The 19,573-nt window shown below is 41.8% G+C and overlaps 1 protein-coding gene across 5 annotated transcripts in view; it reads left to right on the top strand.

The window, feature by feature from the left end:
• The window catches only part of TTC24 (tetratricopeptide repeat domain 24), a 156,897-nt gene that overhangs the window by 125,211 nt on the left and 12,113 nt on the right, over positions 1 to 19,573 (top strand). For all 5 annotated transcript variants that reach the window (XM_085638190.1, XM_085638188.1, XM_085638191.1 and 2 more), the window contains 5 exons: positions 4,949 to 5,068; positions 7,843 to 7,943; positions 9,318 to 9,475; positions 13,772 to 13,910; positions 18,957 to 19,039. In XM_085638190.1, the coding sequence (XP_085494316.1) occupies positions 4,949 to 5,068; positions 7,843 to 7,943; positions 9,318 to 9,475; positions 13,772 to 13,910; positions 18,957 to 19,039 (601 nt within the window). The remainder of the gene's footprint in view (positions 1 to 4,948; positions 5,069 to 7,842; positions 7,944 to 9,317; positions 9,476 to 13,771; positions 13,911 to 18,956; positions 19,040 to 19,573) is intronic.

The raw sequence follows: 19,573 nt of genomic DNA, 5'->3' as shown, positions 1-19,573 counted from the left end.
CAAGGGACACATGCCTATGGGCCAGGCAATAGCAAATCGTCCACACACAATCAATTGTCCCAGCCAGGCCACTACCACAGGAGCAATCGATTGACTCCCAAATATGACCCCAGCAACTGTTGACTATTACCCGATTGAGTATTTATATGTTACAAGCCGCCCACATACAGAGGACAGTTGGCCTTTATGCAATGGTGGTGGGTCAAGTGGAAACTAACAGTAGAGGGACAACAAAATACAAGGGGTCTACCCTGGCAGCCCCTGATAGGGCAGTGGGTCTTATTATCAGAAATATAGAAAGCCTGAACAAGGCAACTCATGTCTGCCCAGACCAAGGGGCGATCTTAAGGCTTGTTTCCTGGAACGTGGCAGGCATGAGTAAAAAATTGACCCTTCCTCATTGTAACAACTTTATGGAGGGCCATGGCATTTGTCTTTTGCAAGAAACATGGTGCTTAGCTCCAACACATAAGGCAGGGTATGTTAGCTACTATTGCCCTGCAGTTTCAACAGGGAAAGATCGTCCAGCAGGGGGGTTGTTAATCTGGGTCAAAATATCCCTGAGCTGCAAGATTAAACTCCTCCATTCAGACAGCCCAGACTAATAGGGATTTGCTTGAAGGGTCGCAAAGGTAAATCCATAGATATCTACAACATATAAGCTCGAGGAACAAGGGGGCGTAGTCCATCTGCTACTATCAAACAACTAGAAGAATTTTTGGACAAAAGATCCATCCACAATCAATTGCTGATAGCAGGTGATCTGGATGTTACATTTGAACCCCTAGACAGGAGCGATGTCACTGAGTCAAGCGAGGAAGATGTTGAGTGGTCTGTCCCCCCACTTGATCTCCCTCCGATCAAGAAATGGTCCCAAGTAGCACTTCAAGTAAAACCCCTAACCCTAGAGTTTGGGCTAAGAGCAGCAAATGGAAGGACTAACTAAGACAGAACAGGCGCTCATACTTTCAATAGGGTAAACAGCCTGAGCCAAATCGATTACATCATGATAGATCTAAAGCTTAGGGGTGAAGTCATTGATATGTTAGTGGAAGAAACCCTAGATAGTGACCATAATCCACTCAGCCTAAGTATAAGATCGACCTGGGGGGTACCTAAAACACAGTACGCGGTCCACCAACTAACAAAGGAAGTCTAGCCATCTAATGACCAACGCCGCCTAAAGTGGCATAAGATAATCGTCCATGAAGGAAAACTCTTTGGGGTGCACAAAGACCTGTTGGAAGGCTTGGCCAAATTAGAGCTGTTATCTGAGAAAATAGGAGGGTCAGCTGAGGTAACAAGTGCCCATACAGAACTCTTTAAGCAACTTGGCTCATACTTTATTGTAGAAAGGAATCGCTCAGCACCCGGGAACATCAAAAGGGATCCCACAACTTGGTTCAACAAAGAGTGTAGAGCCTCTCCATTCCAACTATCGAAGGCAATTAAATCCAAAGATCGAGGATATATTAGTGCTCCGAGGATGAAATACAAGTCATCTCTACAAAAAGCCAAAAGAGAGTGGGATGATTCACACTGACAGCAAATTAAGGAGGCCTGTGAATGAAGGGACTCAAAGATGTTTTGGGCATTAATTGTGTGGAGTGACGAAGCCTGAGCACAATCTCCTCCAAACTTCATTTCAGCATCTGCCTGGTATGACCACTTCCACCAACTCTATCAAGACAACGCCATACCACCACTGTCCAGAGAAGTTTTCATAACAGCCGGCATTGACCTCTTTTCCATTAAGGATATGGAAGTCTCCATTGGTAGAATAGTTCAGTCAACAGCCTCAGGTCCCGATGGTATACCAGGGGAACTTTTTCTATTAGACAGCTCGACTTGGGCCCAGTACATTGTATTGCTCTTGAACGCCATTGCAAAAGGTCCTCTGATCCCGAGTTCATGGCGAGCAGCCGAAGTGGTTCCCCTACACAAAAAGGGGACTAGATACATCCCCTGTAACTATAGGCCCATTAGCCTAATTGACGCAATTCAAGTATTTTGTCAGGCGCTTTTACAGAAAATACAGATGTGAGCTGACGAAAACGCCATTTTAACTCCTCTCCAAGCTAGCTTTAGGGAAAAAACTGGGACAGGCGATCAGGTGTTCCTCCTTCCCCATCTTTATTGGAAAAATTGTGTTTATTGGCAAGGGTAGCCTATACATAGCCTTAGCCTTTATCGGTCTGAAGACAGCGTTTGATCTAATCCCAAGACAGAAGTTGTGGCAGGTACTCAAAGCTATGGGAATTTCAAACGAAATTCTCAACTTAGTCATAAGGTTACATGAGGACAATTTATCCAGAGTGAGATGGGGTACTCAGGGGCAACTCACAGATCCAGTCCCCGTTGGTAGGGGAGTATGGCAGTGAGGAGTACTAGTGCCTACGCTTTTTCTAATTAAACGTGAATTACATAGTACGATTTCTCTCCCTAAAGCCTGCTGATGCTCCAACTTAAGGCAGGGAAAACATTGCGACCGTCCTCTTCGCAGAAGATAATCGGCTGGTGTCCAAAACCCTGAGCGGGCTCCAGTTACTCTTAGACAGATTCAAATGCTTTTGTGATATGTGAGGTCTATCGATAAACACCACCAAAACCAAATTTATGACCTTAAACCCCTATAAATCTTATAGGGGCAGACCATCACTGGGAGAGGTGCCGCTAGAAAGAGTGGACATGTTTGAATATCTAGGCAATAAACTCTCCAAGAGAATGTCCTGGAGTTTCCACATCCAAAGATGACCCTGAAACACAAACTCATACTAGAGGTATTAGGAAAGGAACACCGACTGTCAGCAAGCAAACCAGTAGCCGCGGCCCTACAAGTCAATGAAGCAAAGGCAGTTAATTGTGCACTGTATGGGTCAGAACTGTGGGGTTCTGACAACTTAGATGACCTTACTAAATCTGAGCACAAATTTTTTAGGAATTTGGTATCGCTACCCCAGAGAACCCCACTTCATCCTTTAATGTTCGATATGGGCAGTAGACCGATTAATGATATTGCTAAGCTCCGACTGTTGTTGCTCTGGGTTAGAATCAGAGCAGTCCCGGAACTTTCCTCTTACACAAATGCCCTGATAGAAGTAACCCGCCTTGACAAAAACAATGAGATTAGCTGGCTGAGCAATAAAAAGAGGCTCCTAACAGACATAGGGCTAAAGGAAGAATGGGACAACCCTAGTATATCCCTGTTACTCCAAAGCAAAATCAAACATCACTACTGGGATTGGGTCACACAGCTAGCCAGCTGGAAAACCTTCGGGGGGAGACTAACGGCGGAATTTAGACTCCATAAGCAAACTCGGTATTTGGAGCCTTACTTTGACCTAATCTTAATGCCGCTTGATAGAAAGCTGTATATTCAATTCTGGTTGGGCTCCCTCCCCTTGCATGACTTCCGAAGTGGGTGGCATAACAACACACAAATTGCCCTGGGTACAACCACCACACAGAATCCATGTCTCACTTTATGTTTGCGAGTCCGGTTTACGCACGGCCTAGATCGAAGTTGCTAAAACCCCTTTGCAGACAAATGGGCACACAAGACTACCAATCGGCAATGAGGATTTTAAAATCGGACGCTAGACCAGTGCTTGCCTGGGCTGCTGCCAAGTTTCTGGGACACATGTGGAACATCAGGCTAAGAGCGCTGGCCGGAGGTCATGAAGTCTTATTGGGGTTTTATAGAGTTTGATATATCAACTAATTACAAAGATGTTATAATTATGTATTATATGTTTTATCATATTCTAATCTTTTAAAAAGTCGAGGCGTGCTTTATCACAACGGTTTTTAACTTTTAAAGATAACTGGAGTAGCTGAAATAATTAATTGGAATAACTTATTTTTTATGGTATTGATGTTGAGATGTGAATGAGGAAAACCTTTATGGCATGCTGCCGAAATAAAGTATTTTTGAAAAAGTGCTGTGGTCCCTGGGGTGACCCTCCAACTCACAGGCCATGGGTACCTGAGTACCATATACTAGGGACTTAAAAGTAAGTTAGCCGATGCCAATTGGGTGTAAGCCAATCAAACATACACATTATAAGGTTGGGGCACAGGCAAAGGCACTGAGGTGTGGTTAGCAGGCTTCAGTGCACAATCAGAGTCGAAATGTTGGGGGTGGCCATACAAAATGAGGCATTTCCTTAATTTTGAATACATTTAGACCTCAATAGGTGTTGAATTGAACATTCCTATTACATTTTTATCCCTGTCAAAAGAGAAGGCCTAATATGTTGCAGCATCTAATGCCATAATTTCTTGTTCTGAAAGCAGCGCAGACAAGGCAAAATGAATTACTCTGAAGTTTTTAGTGTCTAAATCTCGTTGAATAAACACTCTGTTATTTGTCTTCACACTTTACGTTATAGTCTTTTTAAGAAATGCAGTCCCAGCTCTGGAATGTTTGACTACTCTTTTTCTACCTGTTCAACTTTTTAAACCTATAGCTTATTTATTTCTGTCTCAACTGTTCTGTTGAGAAAGATATTTTAAGTATAGCTGTATAATAGCCATAATTGTAGATTTCATCATGTCACCTATTAATAATGAATCTTTTTCAAAGACCTTAAGCTCTACCGGTGTGTTAGAGGTATGTATTTTGCCACCACTTTAAATGAAACATTTGTCATAGAGGAATTTAAATGAGACCACATTGTGGCACACGTAAGACCTCTTATCCCTAATTGCTTCTCCTAGCTACTCTATATGTTGTGAAATCCCTTGATGAACATGTATAGGCAGCTGTGCGGAGTGCAGATTGTAATGTGGAATGAATTTCTTCTATGTTAATTTTTCAAAGGAAGTCACAGGATAAGATTGGCATTCAATAAGAGGTATTTTAAAAAAACCTCTCTAGCACAGAGAAACTCAGTTGTGGTGTTTAACACCAAACAAATAATGTCAGCACTGTCACTGTGTCTTGCAGGATGTGTCTGAAGCCGTACAGGAGCGAATTGTAAACAAGCTGACAGATGCCCTACAGTACAAGCTATCGATGAACAGCCGCTGCTCCCACGGTGGTGGGATAATCGCAGCAGGACCTCTCGTAAGTTGAAGCTGAAGTTTGACCGATTCTTGTAGCAAGCACACATTTGCTTTGGTTCTCCTCCAGAGCAAGAGTGGGAGGGTTTCCACATCACACTATGAGCCACGCTACAGAGTAGGATAACCCACCTCTCTGTTGGATGAGGTAGAGTACAATGGCTATTCACACGCAAGAGCAACTGGGCTAAATAGAAAAAGAAAAGATATGGACCCTTTCCAAAGAGAATTCCGCTTCCTAGTACCACTCGGGTATCCAAAGATACTGCAGTAGACACCTCACTCACTTTACCATTAAATGCTTCATCGTTGGCGCCGAACCACCCCCTGGTAGTGTGGTACCCCACGAATAAAGGAACTCTTTGGGTATACCTGTAGGTATTTTTAACTTTCGACTCTCTTTCTGGATCCTTGATTATCTAGCCAGATTTTATCTGGGAACTCTCATTCTCCAGGTTGAGTCCCTGGTAGTACAACCCTACCAGAGTGGGGATAGGCACCAGTGATGAAGCATGTCACGATCAAGTGAGTGAGGCATCTACTTCAATATCTTTGGATGCTCGAGTCATACTAGGAAGCGGAATTCTTTGGACAGGGTCCTTATCTTCTTTTTCACCTAGTTGCTCTTTTGTGTGAATAGTGACTTTGGGAGAACGCAACAGGTCTTATAGTCTCTCGCTCTCTCTTTTTGGGAGAATTGAGTACAATGAATTCCACTACTGTCCCCTGGGAGCAATAGACTAGGATGGGTTCCATTACGATTCACGAGAGAATAGGAATATTTCCACCACTATCTCATTGGAGAGGGAGAGATAGCTTTCAATATTCTCTCCTAAGTAGATAAGATTACTGTTTGAAAAGTGGCTTCTTGTGTTAGTGACATATCAGACCTTTAGGGAATATACAGTAATTTGTCAGGTCAGTTCCTGACTTTTGTATATTCCACTTCTTAGCTTTAGTGTAAGGTCTGGGATTTGTTATTTCTTTGCTGCTCTTGCCTCATACTGTTGTGTGTTTTGCAACTCTATTGGCCTCCCAGTTTCCAACTCCACAAGTAGCAGTAGCGGGTATTTCTGCTACTCTTTCTTGAGTCTTGCAGAAGGTAATATATAAATATATATATATGTGTGTGTGTGTGTGTGTGTGTGTGTGTATATATATATATATATATATATATATATATATATTGTTTTTCAAAGGCCCAGAGCTTTCAAGATCGCACTCAGCTGTCAATTACCATTGCGGTTTTGTACAAAAGGAAGCCAGCTTCTGCATACCAGGTTACAAGTTACTTTAATAATAACAAACGCGTTTCGAGGCAGCAGCCTGTTCTTCCGTGGGCAGGCTGAAAGATTGCTGTAAGAAAATTAAATGTTACGTGGAACAAGGTACTACATGTCCCTGCATGCACCAAAAGAACCCACTGAGGGTAGCATAAAAAAGCGCATGCATCCCATGTCACATGACTTTCAGCCTGCCCACGGAAGAAGAGGCTGCTGCCTCGAAACGCGTTTGGGATTATTAAAGTAACTTGTAACCTGGTATGCAGAAGCTGGCTTCCTTTTGTACAAAACCGCAATGGTAATTGACAGCTGAGTGCGATCTTGAAAGCTCTGGGCCTTTGAAAAACAATATATATATATATATATATATCTCTTTGCTGAAATCTCAATGTATGTATTATCTACTGGCGGTCGCCAGTAGATAGTTATAGTTAGGACCGTGTTTCCATAGGAAATCCGCAACATTCTATTTGGAATACCTTTGGCGCCGGTTGACGAATCCTCGCAAATTTTTCAAAACTAATGGGGCGCTACGCTCCGCTCCTACCCTGAAAGTCTCGGGGAGATTCGTCAAGCGGGGGCTGAGAAAAAAGGGGGGTCCCAAAACGCGTTTTCCCCATGCATTTTCCCATAGGACCTTTAGTCCGAGCTACAGCCCGAACGGCTGAACAGAATTACTTGAAATTTGGCAGAGAGGTAGTCCTCAGGTCAGGGATGTGCCTTTTGCAGGTCTGGTGTAAATCTGTTCAGTAGGTCCTGAGAAAATAGCATTTAAATCAATATATATATCTGTAAGCGCGCTCCGTGCGCGCAAAAATTAAAAATAAATACATAACTTAGCATTTAAAAAACCGTACAAATTCACTGAAAAAACCATAGGTTTCACACACGTTATAGTTAGGAATTAGCATTTAAAAAACCTTGCAAATTCACTTAAAAAACCATAGGTTTCACACAAGTTATAGTTAGCTGTACATTTCACTCGTAAAAAACCAATGAAATTCCACGTTATAGTTAGATCAGGTAACTATAACTTGCGCGACCGCCACTCTATCAAAAGGATGATGTCATGAGTGATGCCACTGACCATGTCATGAGTGATGTAATATGTGACGTCATGAGCAGTGGATTGCGGGCGCGCGAGTTATAGTTACCTGATCTAACTATAACGTGGAATTTCATTGGTTTTTTACGAGTGAAATGTACAGCTAACTATAACTTGTGTGAAACCTATGGTTTTTTAAGTGAATATATATATATATGCATCTGAAAATCATGCTTGATGCAAAGTTTCCATATTTGGTCCTCAGTTTATATTATGGCATCTGGTACCCCTCTCCACTTTTCCAACAAATAGCAAGGGGAGTGGCACCTATTGCACCTTGGAAAATTACCAGGTTATACAGATGAAAAATTATGACTTAGTATGCTTTGTTAAAGTTTTCCTGCAGTACCTACAATGGGTTGATTACATGATTTTCTTGTTTTTCCACAGAACCGGTTGCCTGGGAAACCACCGACTACTAATCACATACGCGTACCATGGAAGCAATGGGATTTACATGGCCAGCTGAATTCTCAGCAAAACAACAATGTGTAAGTAGAAAAAGACAGCCTTTTCACTTAGACATGTGTCTAAGTTGAAATTATCTTCTTAAAACAGTAATGGTTTGCTTTTTAAGCTAGATCTGCGCCTCAGAAAAATATAAATATGCAGCTAGTTTTATTACAGAGGTACAGTCATACCTCTGTAGTGTACTCCCTCCTTTATAGGAAATTATGGTGAGGGACACAACCAAAAAGCCACTCTTTTGCATTGTTTATGGTTTCACACATAAGTATATACAGTCCTCAAAATTAGAACAGATTTTGTTGGACGTGTTACGTGTACAAATGGGAATCATATATTTACATTGGCCATTCGGATTCCATAAATGTTGATAGGCGCCATACAGGTTATGCAGAGCTGGTCTGAGATTCACTGCTATAACAAATTTCAAACAGGAGCCCCTCAGTGCTGAAATGGTCCATCAGAGGTCTAGGTTGAAGGCCGTGCCTAGCGAGTTCTGGGGTAAGGAGAGCAGTGCACAGGGTGTGACTGGAGGCCATTCCTTGCACACATAGCCATGCTTGCACGGTCAAAGATCCTGTCTAGTGGATTCTGGGGACACATGGTCAGTGCGGACGTTCGGGCCTGCATCTAGAGCCTGCTGAACATGGCCAAAGATGTGCACACTGTGCTCTTGTGGCATCATGATGGTGGGCAGAGTGTGGCACAAGGTCACACCTTGTACACTAATCAAGCTGTGTAGTTCATGGCAGAAGAAAGTCCGTAGCAGAACAGCAGGGTCTGGGGGCACAGTGCAAGGTATTGGTAGAGGCCACGCCCTCCGTCCTGTGCCCGTCACGCATCACCAGTGGCCATATAAGGTGGATTCTTGGAAAGGACATTGGAAACACCCCGCTCCCAAATCCTGCTACACAAAGCCAATGGTCAGGGGCAAAAGTGCATTGCAATGAAACCTACTCCCACCCATGCCAACTGAATATAGTTTGGTAAAGTGAAGTTGGGGGTCTGTATTCAGGTCAGAAAATAACATGCTATTAGAAAACTTAGAAATTTCACTAAAAACACTTCAGCTGAAAGGATATTGTGGTTAGAATCCAAAACTTAAAAACCACTATAATTCTCCACCTATGCATGTCTGATGGTGTAGCTCATCAGAACTCGCTTAATATATTGCTCATTATGTCACACTCAGTGCCACAGGTGACACTGTTTTTGACATTGAAAATCACTTTACACTTCCATGCAGATAACACCGTACCAACCAACATTTAGAGGTATGTTTCTTAGGGCTATTTATATACTGATGTGTGAGGAAACAATGGCTACAGCAGTAAAAATGTTCATGTATTCCACACTAGGGACAAACAGATGCTTATCCAACTGTTATGTGGTTTGAACAGGTTTCTGAGACAAAGCCCTACTCAACTGTCCGAGGATAAGTATAATCCCACAAGCCCTGATCCTGTACAGTGGGCACCCACATCACAACAGAGAGGACAGGTGGACCCCCATAGAACCGAGATGGAGCCTCATCTAAGAGCGGATGGCGAAACTTCAGGTAACATTCCAACATGTTCCAAAGTAGTTTTGTGATCAGTGAATTAAGGCATCTGGTGCCAAGAACTATGGGGTGCACATTACAAGGGCAGACGGACAAGCATCCGACCGCCATCACCACGGGCAGGTGACCGCCCAACAATGTGTTGGCGAACCAGTCCGTCCTATTACGACACAACCACCAAGTAGGCAGTTGTAAAATGCCTTTTTCTAATGCGGCTTCTGCTGTTGCCCAGAAAAGGGCTGCAGCACAAGCCGCAGTAGAAAAATGCACTTTGCGAACATCCATGCACCATGTGCAAAAGGCACCATGTGGTGCCTGGAACACGGTGCATGGATGTGTGGTTGGTACCATATGTGCACCCCTGGCCACTTAGCAGTGGCCCACGGGGCACGGGGGCCCTGCTTGGGGCCCCCAAAGTTTGTTTCCGTCTGCCTTTTCATGGCGGTGGGACCGCCATGAAAAGGCATTCGTAAAGGGACATCCTGATCCTGACGGCAGTGACTGAGCAGGCATCACCTCCATTCAGGTTCACATTTCTGACAGCCGCCCTACTGGAGCAGTTAATCATTTCGGAGGTGGCGGCCTGTTCCCCGAAATTAAAGGGACCGACCGCCTGGATTGTAATGCGGCGGTCGGCCTAAAGGGCTGTCTGCTGGTGGGACCGCCATCGACGGCCTGTTGGTAGCTGTCCCACTGGCATCGTGATATGCCCTAAGTGTAAACTGCATGTCACAGTTTTAAATCCAAGCATAGGTGATGTGATCTTTCATCCATCTAAGGTCAATAAAGTTAGTGTGATTGACTGGGATTATTGAACCATCTACGCACAGTGCTTTCAGACTTTGGTAAGCTAGTGTTTTAAAAAGACCATTTTCATTAGTATGAAATGTAGAGAGGTCTGTGCCTTTTGATGATTAAACTAGTGAATAAAGAGAAAATCAGTATTTTGTAAATGTAAAACCAATTCTACTAAACATGTTAAGAATTTAATATTACTTACTATTTGAAAGTGCCGTGCTGTCCGTCCGTCCGTCCGTCCGTCCGTCCGTCTGTCTGTCTGTCTGTCTGTCTGTCTGTCTGTCTGTCTGTCTGTCTGTTTGTTCATTAGATCCCAGTAACACAGAGATTAAAATTTAAAATACTGTGCACTGTGCTAAAAGTAATTGTGGTTCACATTCCAAAATGCTTTCAAAAACTGTGACACCCAATGAGATCCAGAGTCACATTCTTAGTTCAAGCTATACAAATCTAATCATTTATTTAACTTGCATAATCATGGGTTAAATCGAATAGAGCCCAAGTCCCCTACTCTGGAATGCTAAGGGGTCCCAATAACAGAGGTCATAATAGTGTATCTGCTACCTCAGCCTACCAGTATATTGCAATGTAATGATATAGTTATTTTTAATTCCACTTCCCTCCTGAGGTGAGTATGTGCAAAGTTAACAATTCTAATTATATACTTACCCAACAACGTGTTGGTAGGTTGAAGTAGCTGATACAAAATCAGTTTTATTTTTATTTAACAGTTTTATAAAGTGAATCCACACCAAGTATTACTGGTGCGCTTCACAGAATGACGCCGTCTCACATGTGTTCCTCCTATAGCCCTCCTCAATGCTGATAGTAAGCTACTCACTAAGAGCCTAGCTGTTGCACTTCAAGGGATGTTGCCAGACTTTATCAATGCTGATCAGTGTGGCTTTATCAAAAATAGGGCGTCTCACGATACGAGATGCATGAATCGCCTACTGGAAAAGCTTTCAGGGAAGGGGTAATAGGCCTTGCTGGCAGCTTTGGGTGCAGAGAAGGGCTTCGACCAGGTGAACTGGAGCTTCTCATTGACAAACCTCCTGCTCACTGCATGTGGATCCAGGGTGGGCCCATGATCATGGCTAGTTACTACATGCTTCAGGCTAGAATCATGCTGAATGGCCTCCTCGCCAATTGTAACTCGGTACAGGCACGAGACAGGGTTGCTTTTTGTTGCAGCTTCTTTTTGCCCTTAATATTGAATTGCCATATTCACCACGACACAGTTGTACAAGATAAAACCTTTGGAGCTGAGGAATATAAAATAGCTCTTTACACGGTAGAAATCCTTTTATCCATAAAGTGGTGGAGGATACAAAACAATTATGGAATACTCTGAGTTCCTTAACTTGTCTATGCTCTCTGATGTGGTGCAAGAATTTGAGTGATGTACCCTTTTCTTTGTCAAAACCCATATTAAATACATAGGTATTAAAATAACACCACAAGTACAGGATCTATCCAGGGATAATTTTTGTCCTCTGCAGATATTAGGAAGAATGTACCAAGGGGACTCTATTACTCATTTCATTAATGGCTGGGGAGAATTAATGCAGTCAAAATTAAAATTCTGCTGAGGGTTTTATACCGGTTTCAGGCGCGTCTTATCAGGGACAAGATTTTTACATGTGTTATTTAACGACGAAACTCAGGACTGTAGTGGACTGGTTTGTCTTCAAGAGCAACAAGAATTGGGTACTAATGGACCATGTCTTTGTTGGCGGACCCTTATGATGTTTAACATAGCTGCACAGAAAGCAGAGACCTCCTAATGTAAATCTTAGCACTACTATAGCCACTATCATTCAAGTATTGGACAAGCATGCAGCTAGGCTGGGACACTACAATATATTTCAATAATGATTTCTTGCCAGCAGTACAGACAGGTCCCTTTAAGAAGGGACAAAAGGTGAATGTTGGATAACAGCCGATCGTTTCAAGTTTGGGGGATAAATACATTGTTTCTGCAATGTAAATTAGACTTCCATCTTTATGAGAAGGAGAGACTTAGATAGCAACCAGCTTAGGCTTTGGGTCCTCCATCACTAAATTAAATGTGCGGCTATTTGAGAGAAGTCACCTTTTGTAACCCTGCTGCCCTAGTTAATAGCCTCCGAAGGCCTTGTTTCTTAAATCTAATTGACTACCTTGGAGAAAACCCTGAACAGGAAGATTAGGGCAAAAGACTGAAAGACCTTAAGGGCAGACAAACATAGACGTGAGGAATCATCATATACATTCTAACGTTCTTTACTAAATACACTGTAAGCCTCTGCGATTACACCACATGTACCCCGCCACCAACTATGACTGTTGGAGGGAATGGAAGAAAGGGGTGACACTATGAATATTTGATGGGATGTCCACAGATCTCCCTGTTTTGGTATAAAGTGGCAAAAGCGCTGAAGGAGATGTTAGGTTATCCCATATCCTAACATGACCCTGGGGTCATGTTACTGGGGCTAAAGCTGGCCGGTATGAGGGTGTATCTCAAGCTTGCGGGGACCTTGTGTGGTAGTGTCTCAGGGCTGCAAATCTTGCAATAGCGTTCCCCTGTAAATGTGGGTAACCGCCCTTGCTGACGTACTGGCATCATCAGCTATGGTGATGGAACAGCAGTGTTAGTGGGACTAAACTAGAATTTGAAGGGACGCGGAACCTACTGCTTGATTACTTATTTAAGTGGTTTCTAAATAATGTACGCCCTCCCAAATGGTGGTCGATGGGCTTATTACTCTAAGTATCTGCAAAATATCCGAGAAGGGCTGATGCCATCAGCTGTGATGCATTTGTATTGGGCGATGTGAAACCATGGTGTTTACTTTGTAAGACCTTCTAAATGTTCCTGTCAAGGGGGGCTTGGTGGGAGTTTGGTGATCACTTGTGATTCTGTAACAATGCTAACCTTAAATCCTTTGCAAATTGCTCATTTCTGCTATGGGTTTTCTTTCTATTAATTGGAAAACAAATAAAACTCAACTGAAAATAACGAACCAGAATAAACTATTAGTTGAAAAACTTTTATTAATTAACTTTTGTAATTACTACTTATTATTGTAAGATGAGACCCTTGACTTTGCAATAGTGACATCCAGTCTCCTGGAACACCTTGAATACGGATTTAAGGAAACAAAAAAACCTATGTGATTTCCCCAAAAACATTATGAGGAACCTTTTCAAACAGGCCTCTTGCAACACAGCTACACAATACTAGGCCCATCCTCTATCCTGCCTGCATGAAAGGAACAGGTCCCCTCAATATAAAAAAGCCATGGCCCTATTTAAGCCAACAACATATGTCATGAGTGTTCTCTCTTCTTTTGACCTGCCTCTTTAACTGTACTAAACAGGATACCTCTTGCTGGGTGTGCCACACTTTAAAACACCATTTGTGGAAAGAGGCATTTAGGCAACAAGATGATTTATTTAGAAAGAATTAAAAAGATGCCTAGTAAGTTCAAGCTTTCATTTCTACTACAGAGCCGTGTCTTGACTCAGGATCTGAGAGACTTGAAGAAGACTCCGACAGCCTTATGGTGGTGACAAACAGACACTCTGAAGACACCGATCAAGAAGACATGGCTCCTTTCTACTACAACAGCCAGCCCGAGGCAAACAGGTGGGTAGTAAACCTCATTTTAGAGTATTCAGAAGATAAGCTCTGCAACATGGCTGCCCAATGTTGGTCCAAAGATGCTGATCCAAAGCTGATTTTCAAGATATTTCCACTAGATAAATGTGTATATATTGAACACAAATGTGGTCATTTACATAGCCAGTGGTTTGCCTAGAAATCTGGAATGGATGCTTAGAATAAGAACAGCAGAGGCAGTAGTAAATTTGTTTTACAGTTTGCAGAGGGCCCCTGAAATGCTGGGGCCCTGGGCCAGAGCCCTATTCACCCATACCTTAAAATGTCCCTCAGAAATGATGTTATGAATAGGGGTGTTCAATGCTAAAGTCCTGAAAGGCCAGTGTTCCCTCTTGGCTGAATGTTTGGGCCTTTGACTATGTCAAAAGGCACCTAGATGCTGATGTACATTTGGCTCATGAGGTTCATTTAAATAGTTAAGTCTTGTACGCCCTCCTACATGGAAGGAGCTCTTCAGTATGTCCAAGGACATCTGTAACAAGTTCCACATTGTACTTGTAGTGGCTATAAACAACTTTTCTCCCGATGTTTTCCTAATGCTCTTAAGTGGTGTTAGAAGTGGTTTCCCGATAGATCTTTAAGCTCTCTTGAGACTGTAGGAGGTTACATATAGACCAGGACATTCTAATATAAAGACTTATGTTTCCACTTAAGTGTTTTAAACGTAATCGGGGATGCCACTGGCAGCCAATGCAGAATTCCTAAAGCCTCACACATATGTATGGTAGGCGGAACTGCAAAATAAGCAAATGCAAACAAAAGATTGGGAGATAGGGAGGCAGTTTGCTGCCTTTGTTTCTCCCATTTGAACATTGGTTTTAGAGGCTTCTATCAGAGTTAAGGACAGCTGGACACAATCTGACAAGGCTGGTGGTGTTCAGTAAACTAAATACACCCACTTGTCTCCCAGCAATAGCAGAGGTGTCGCTTTACTTCAGATAGATAAAGTTCAAGAAACTTTAGGTGCTAATGGCAGTGGCTCTCCCCACACATTGCTGTCCTTTGGCGTACACTCTGGGAACCTCAAAATGTTTTTGTGTAGTGCTTGCCAGTTTCTCTTTGGACCGCAGTTCTCTCACAGTCTTCTGATATGCAGCCATTTTACTCAGTAGTCTGCTGAGATGTTATTGCAGTTCCATCACTACTGATGACCTCAGGGACACCATCATATAGATAAAAAGATGGAAACTACATGTTGAGATGCTGGAGTCGCCCACCAAGGATGGATGTTTCCTTAAATATTCAGGAGTTGCCACACTTAAGTAAATTGACCTCCTTCAGTAGCTGGGGAGTTATTATAATAATACTACAGCTTTGATTTAGAAACAAAAACGACTTGGGCTCTAAGTTTAAAAAGACATTATAGAATCCCGAAGGAAAAAATGATTTAGCATATGAAACATTCACTTTGCTAGAGGTGTCTCTGAAGTATTCAGTCAGAATCCCTTAAGACCCCTGATGTGGTTGTAATCATGTTTGTATTACAGTGGAACATTTAATGCCAATCTAGTGTATCCCTATTTCTCCTCATCATGAATGTCATGAGGTTTCAGTTAGTAAGAATACCTGTTCATCCTAAAGAAGGCTCTTTGAAAAGTTGTTACATGAGACGAAACAGCATAGGTGCTTACTGTAAAAAAATCTCATAACCAGTGGTTTTTAAGAAATGTGTATTTTGTAGTAGGCCGCAAAGTGAATAATTTGCCACATAATTTCTAGGACACACTTCAAGGAATGGGAGTAAGATAGTATGAAGGCAGTATGATTGTTCCTGCTTGTTTTGTGTCATTTTAGGGAGGTTAATAGAAAAGTTCTCATAAGAAAATTTTGTTTGGTAATGTGTGTTGGGAAGAGAAAATGAAGTGTTCTTCTTTCTGGTTTTTGGTATATTGTTCCTGAGGTGGGTTCTCAAAGACTAAATGACTCTCTGACAATTGTTTGCTTTGTTTACCTATATGTGGTTCAGATCTGCCTCCGTGCCTTGTCGATATACTCATGTCAGTTGTTCATTTGTCACTGTTTCTGGTAGCCACTGCATGCTCATTGTCTCCTTATGGGAGAAATAGATAGACAGAAATTGATAGGTCCAAAAGACACCAAAGTAGAGAGGGAGGCAGAGGTAGAGGCTAAGTTTATCCTCCAGACAGTTACGTAGTTAGACAAAAATCGAGTATGTCGTAGAAGACCTGCCCTTAGGAAATTATATAGGATACAGCAATAATTCGTTGTAATCTCTTGTCTAGAAAACATACTTTTTTTCTAGATACCCCTCACCCATCAGGGTTGCCCCTAGGTGGCATGCTTCATCATTGGGGTTCCTCTTAATCCTCTATGGATTGAGGCGTGCAGCAACTTGCGAATTACGAAGAAGCACTTTTTATTGTAGACTATGTGTAGTGCAGTGATGTGGTGTGGAAAGAGAAAGAAAATTTAAAAATACCTAACTAGTTGGCCACTCTTTTATTCCCGCCCCTAGATGGTATGGTTAAAACTCAGGTGTCGTTTGGTCCCCATGGTTGAAGTATTACAAGCTCGATTTGGATGTAGAAGGGGGAGCCCTTACATTATCTCACGCAAGGTCTGGTACTGGCTAATAAGGAACGCTTTCCCGCCCTCTGTTTGCGAATGGTCTTTTAGTAGAATGGTCCTATGTACTATTCGGATTGTCACTGTTGATGTGTATACACGCTCTCTCTCGAGTGACCCCTCTGCAAGATTCATTGATTATTGCTGTACCTCCATACCCAATGTTGATCATACACTTTGCATTGAAGACTTCTTTTCCCATCCGTCAATATTGTTATTGAATTGTATAAAAATGAAGTAAAAAATAAGTAATTATGAACCTTTAAAAAAAATTAAAAAATCAGGGGTCGTTTACTGAGAAGAAAGCTTTAATTAATGAGTCTGGTTGTCTCAGTAATGTGTTTTTGTCAACGTGTTTCGAACTGTTCCCCTAATAGCTCTTCATCAGGACTCCACGGGGTCCAGCCCTGTGTGTACCACTCCTAGTGAATCCTGTAATAAGGACACCAACCATGCACACCTAATGTGCACTGTAAACATACGGTTTTAGTGATTAATCCATGTTTCTGTAGATGCTATATTATTGCATCATGGTCAAAGCCAGGGGTAGAGGGGCTTGTCGTCACACTTTCGTCAAAGCCGCCTTTGGTACAGTAACCTACTTCTCTCCCTGGAGACTGCATACTAAAGTATCCTATCTAATTCCCTAAGGGCAGGTTTTCTTCGATATATACTCGATTTGTGTCTAACTAAGTCCAAAAGACAGATAAGTAAGTGTCTAGGAAGAGATCAATTAGTGGAGCAAGGCATGCATCTGTTGTCCGTGACACGTGAGAGACCAAGTCTCAGGTGGTTGTATGACATTACAACGCATGATTATACTCCACATGCCATTACCCCACATTTTTACACCTCAAAAACTTTTACAATGCAGGATTTTACAACGCAATCCGTTACAACGCATTCCCCATTCCAACACAATTGCTATTCTAGCTCCACGGGGGTGTTACTTTGGGGAATGCATTGTAACAGTTTGCGGTGTAAAGCCCTGTGTTGTAAAAGTTTTTGCGGTGTAAAAAATGCGGGGTAATGGCATGCGAAGTAATGCATGCGTTGTAATGGTTGTTTCCAGTCTCAGGTACCTTTGACAAATGAGAATAGGTATGGATAGCTCTGCTGCCAGAATCCCAGTTCCATGCATGAGTAGCTTATCCAGTCCAAGTACTTTCTTTGCATTCTGGGATTTATAGTTCTGTTGATCCCACTATGAAATGAGAATAACAATTCTGCTATGAAACATTCATCATAGTGTGCTCACAATCTCTCGGGCTAAGCCCAGTATATTGATCCAAAATGGTCTAAATCAGAGATGCCTCTCGCTCCCCAAGCATAGGTATGTCTAGACTAATCAAAGACAGCCAAATAAACCACAATTGATTCCTTTGGTTATTTTCCAAGCCAACAGCAGCATTACACAATCATTTCAAGTTCCTGTAATTCAGAATGGTAGCTCCTTTAGCTTTAGCTGTATGACCAGGCTCATATTTTCAAAAAACATTATAATAAAAATACAGAGTGGCTTTAAGTCAGCCCTCTACATCCATTGGTATGTTCAAAAGTAATTCCTATTTTGTCTACAGCATGGAGCAATGGGTCAGCTCTCTAGAGCCATTGGCTCTTTTTACTGTGATGGGATTTTGTTCTTGTACATGCAAATATTCACCTAGAAAGTAGTCCACTTTTATTCCTAGGGCTGGTACGCCAATCTCTCTGCTTTCAGTTCTGCATTCATATATTTTGTTACTCGTTTTTGCAACTTGTGATGGAGCTTCTTTTATTTACTTTGTTTAGTAAACATATGGCTGCCACTTAAAGACATTTCTACATTGTTACTTTTCTTTACTTTTAAGACTTTTAATGCATATTGCATATGTTTAAAAAACAAAAAAAGAAATACAAGAATGGCATCCTTGCCAAGAATAGACCTATTAGCTTTCACAATGCCTATTATTTCTTCTCATCAATACACATTAGTAAATCACAACACTGAAAGTGATATACAGTTTTCTCTCTTGCTCAGTAGTCCATCTTGCCTTTAAGGTGACCGGAGTAGCACAGTGTGTTGAGTGCACCATACTAGTTGAGTAACCTTGTGAAAGGATGATTCTGGCCAGGGACTATATGAGTATGTCCCAACTTACATTTAAGGAAGAGTATCTAAGTTAAGTTAAGGATGTGGACTGGAATAAAAAGTATAGATATCTCTGACTTGCCTTTGGGAAAAAGCCAGAAAACAAAATTAAAGACCCGGCAGTGATAACACCCATATGTTATTAGTTTACTTCAGAATCTGCTCCTCCAAATTGTACATTAAACTTGGATATCTTAGCTATGTCTTACTGTTGAACAACTAAATTCATTTTAGCTGTATCTTACTGTTGAACAACTAAATTCTAAATATACATGTCACGTCCTTTGTTTTTTTAGCAATTTGAACAACACATACCTCCATCCAGACCCAGTTTACCAGAATAGCACGAATAATGGTGAATTAAATGAGACACAACTAAGTAAGTAGTTATTCATAGTTACTTATGTCAGAGTTTTGTTGTTGTAACTCTACTTTTTTGTTAGTTCAGGTGACTGGATTTAAGACACCAACGAATGTTTATTTTCCATTGTTTATGACATGTGCTGTGTGTCGTAACCATTTTGTATGTTTTTCAAAAAATATGCAAGCTTACGTACGATTATTAAATGTATATGTTCACTATGAAGGATATTGGAAAAGTACTGGTTTCTTCTTGTTGCTATTCTGGTAACACCATCAGAGAGATTTCAGACCCTTTAGGGTTCAAAAAATTAAGTTTGCATGTGTGTTTTTTGTTTTGGTGCCACTCGCCTTACCGTTGAAACTAACATTGTGCCAATTAATATTGCTAGTAATGGATCCTATACACAGGGATCAATTTTGATTTGTTCTGGTTTTGCAGATAAGCACCAAAAAGTGGCAAGTTAAGTTAGAAAAACCTATTACGGACAAGGGAACAGGCACTGTTCAGGGACCCTTTCTTCGCATTATGGAAAAATGACCTGAGGTACAC

The sequence above is a fragment of the Triturus cristatus genome, chromosome 12 (genome assembly GCF_964204655.1).
Source record: "Triturus cristatus chromosome 12, aTriCri1.1, whole genome shotgun sequence".
NCBI classification, from domain to species: domain Eukaryota; kingdom Metazoa; phylum Chordata; class Amphibia; order Caudata; family Salamandridae; genus Triturus; species Triturus cristatus.
Note: the sequence above shows the minus strand (reverse complement) of the source record. Positions and strands in the feature narration are given on the sequence as shown.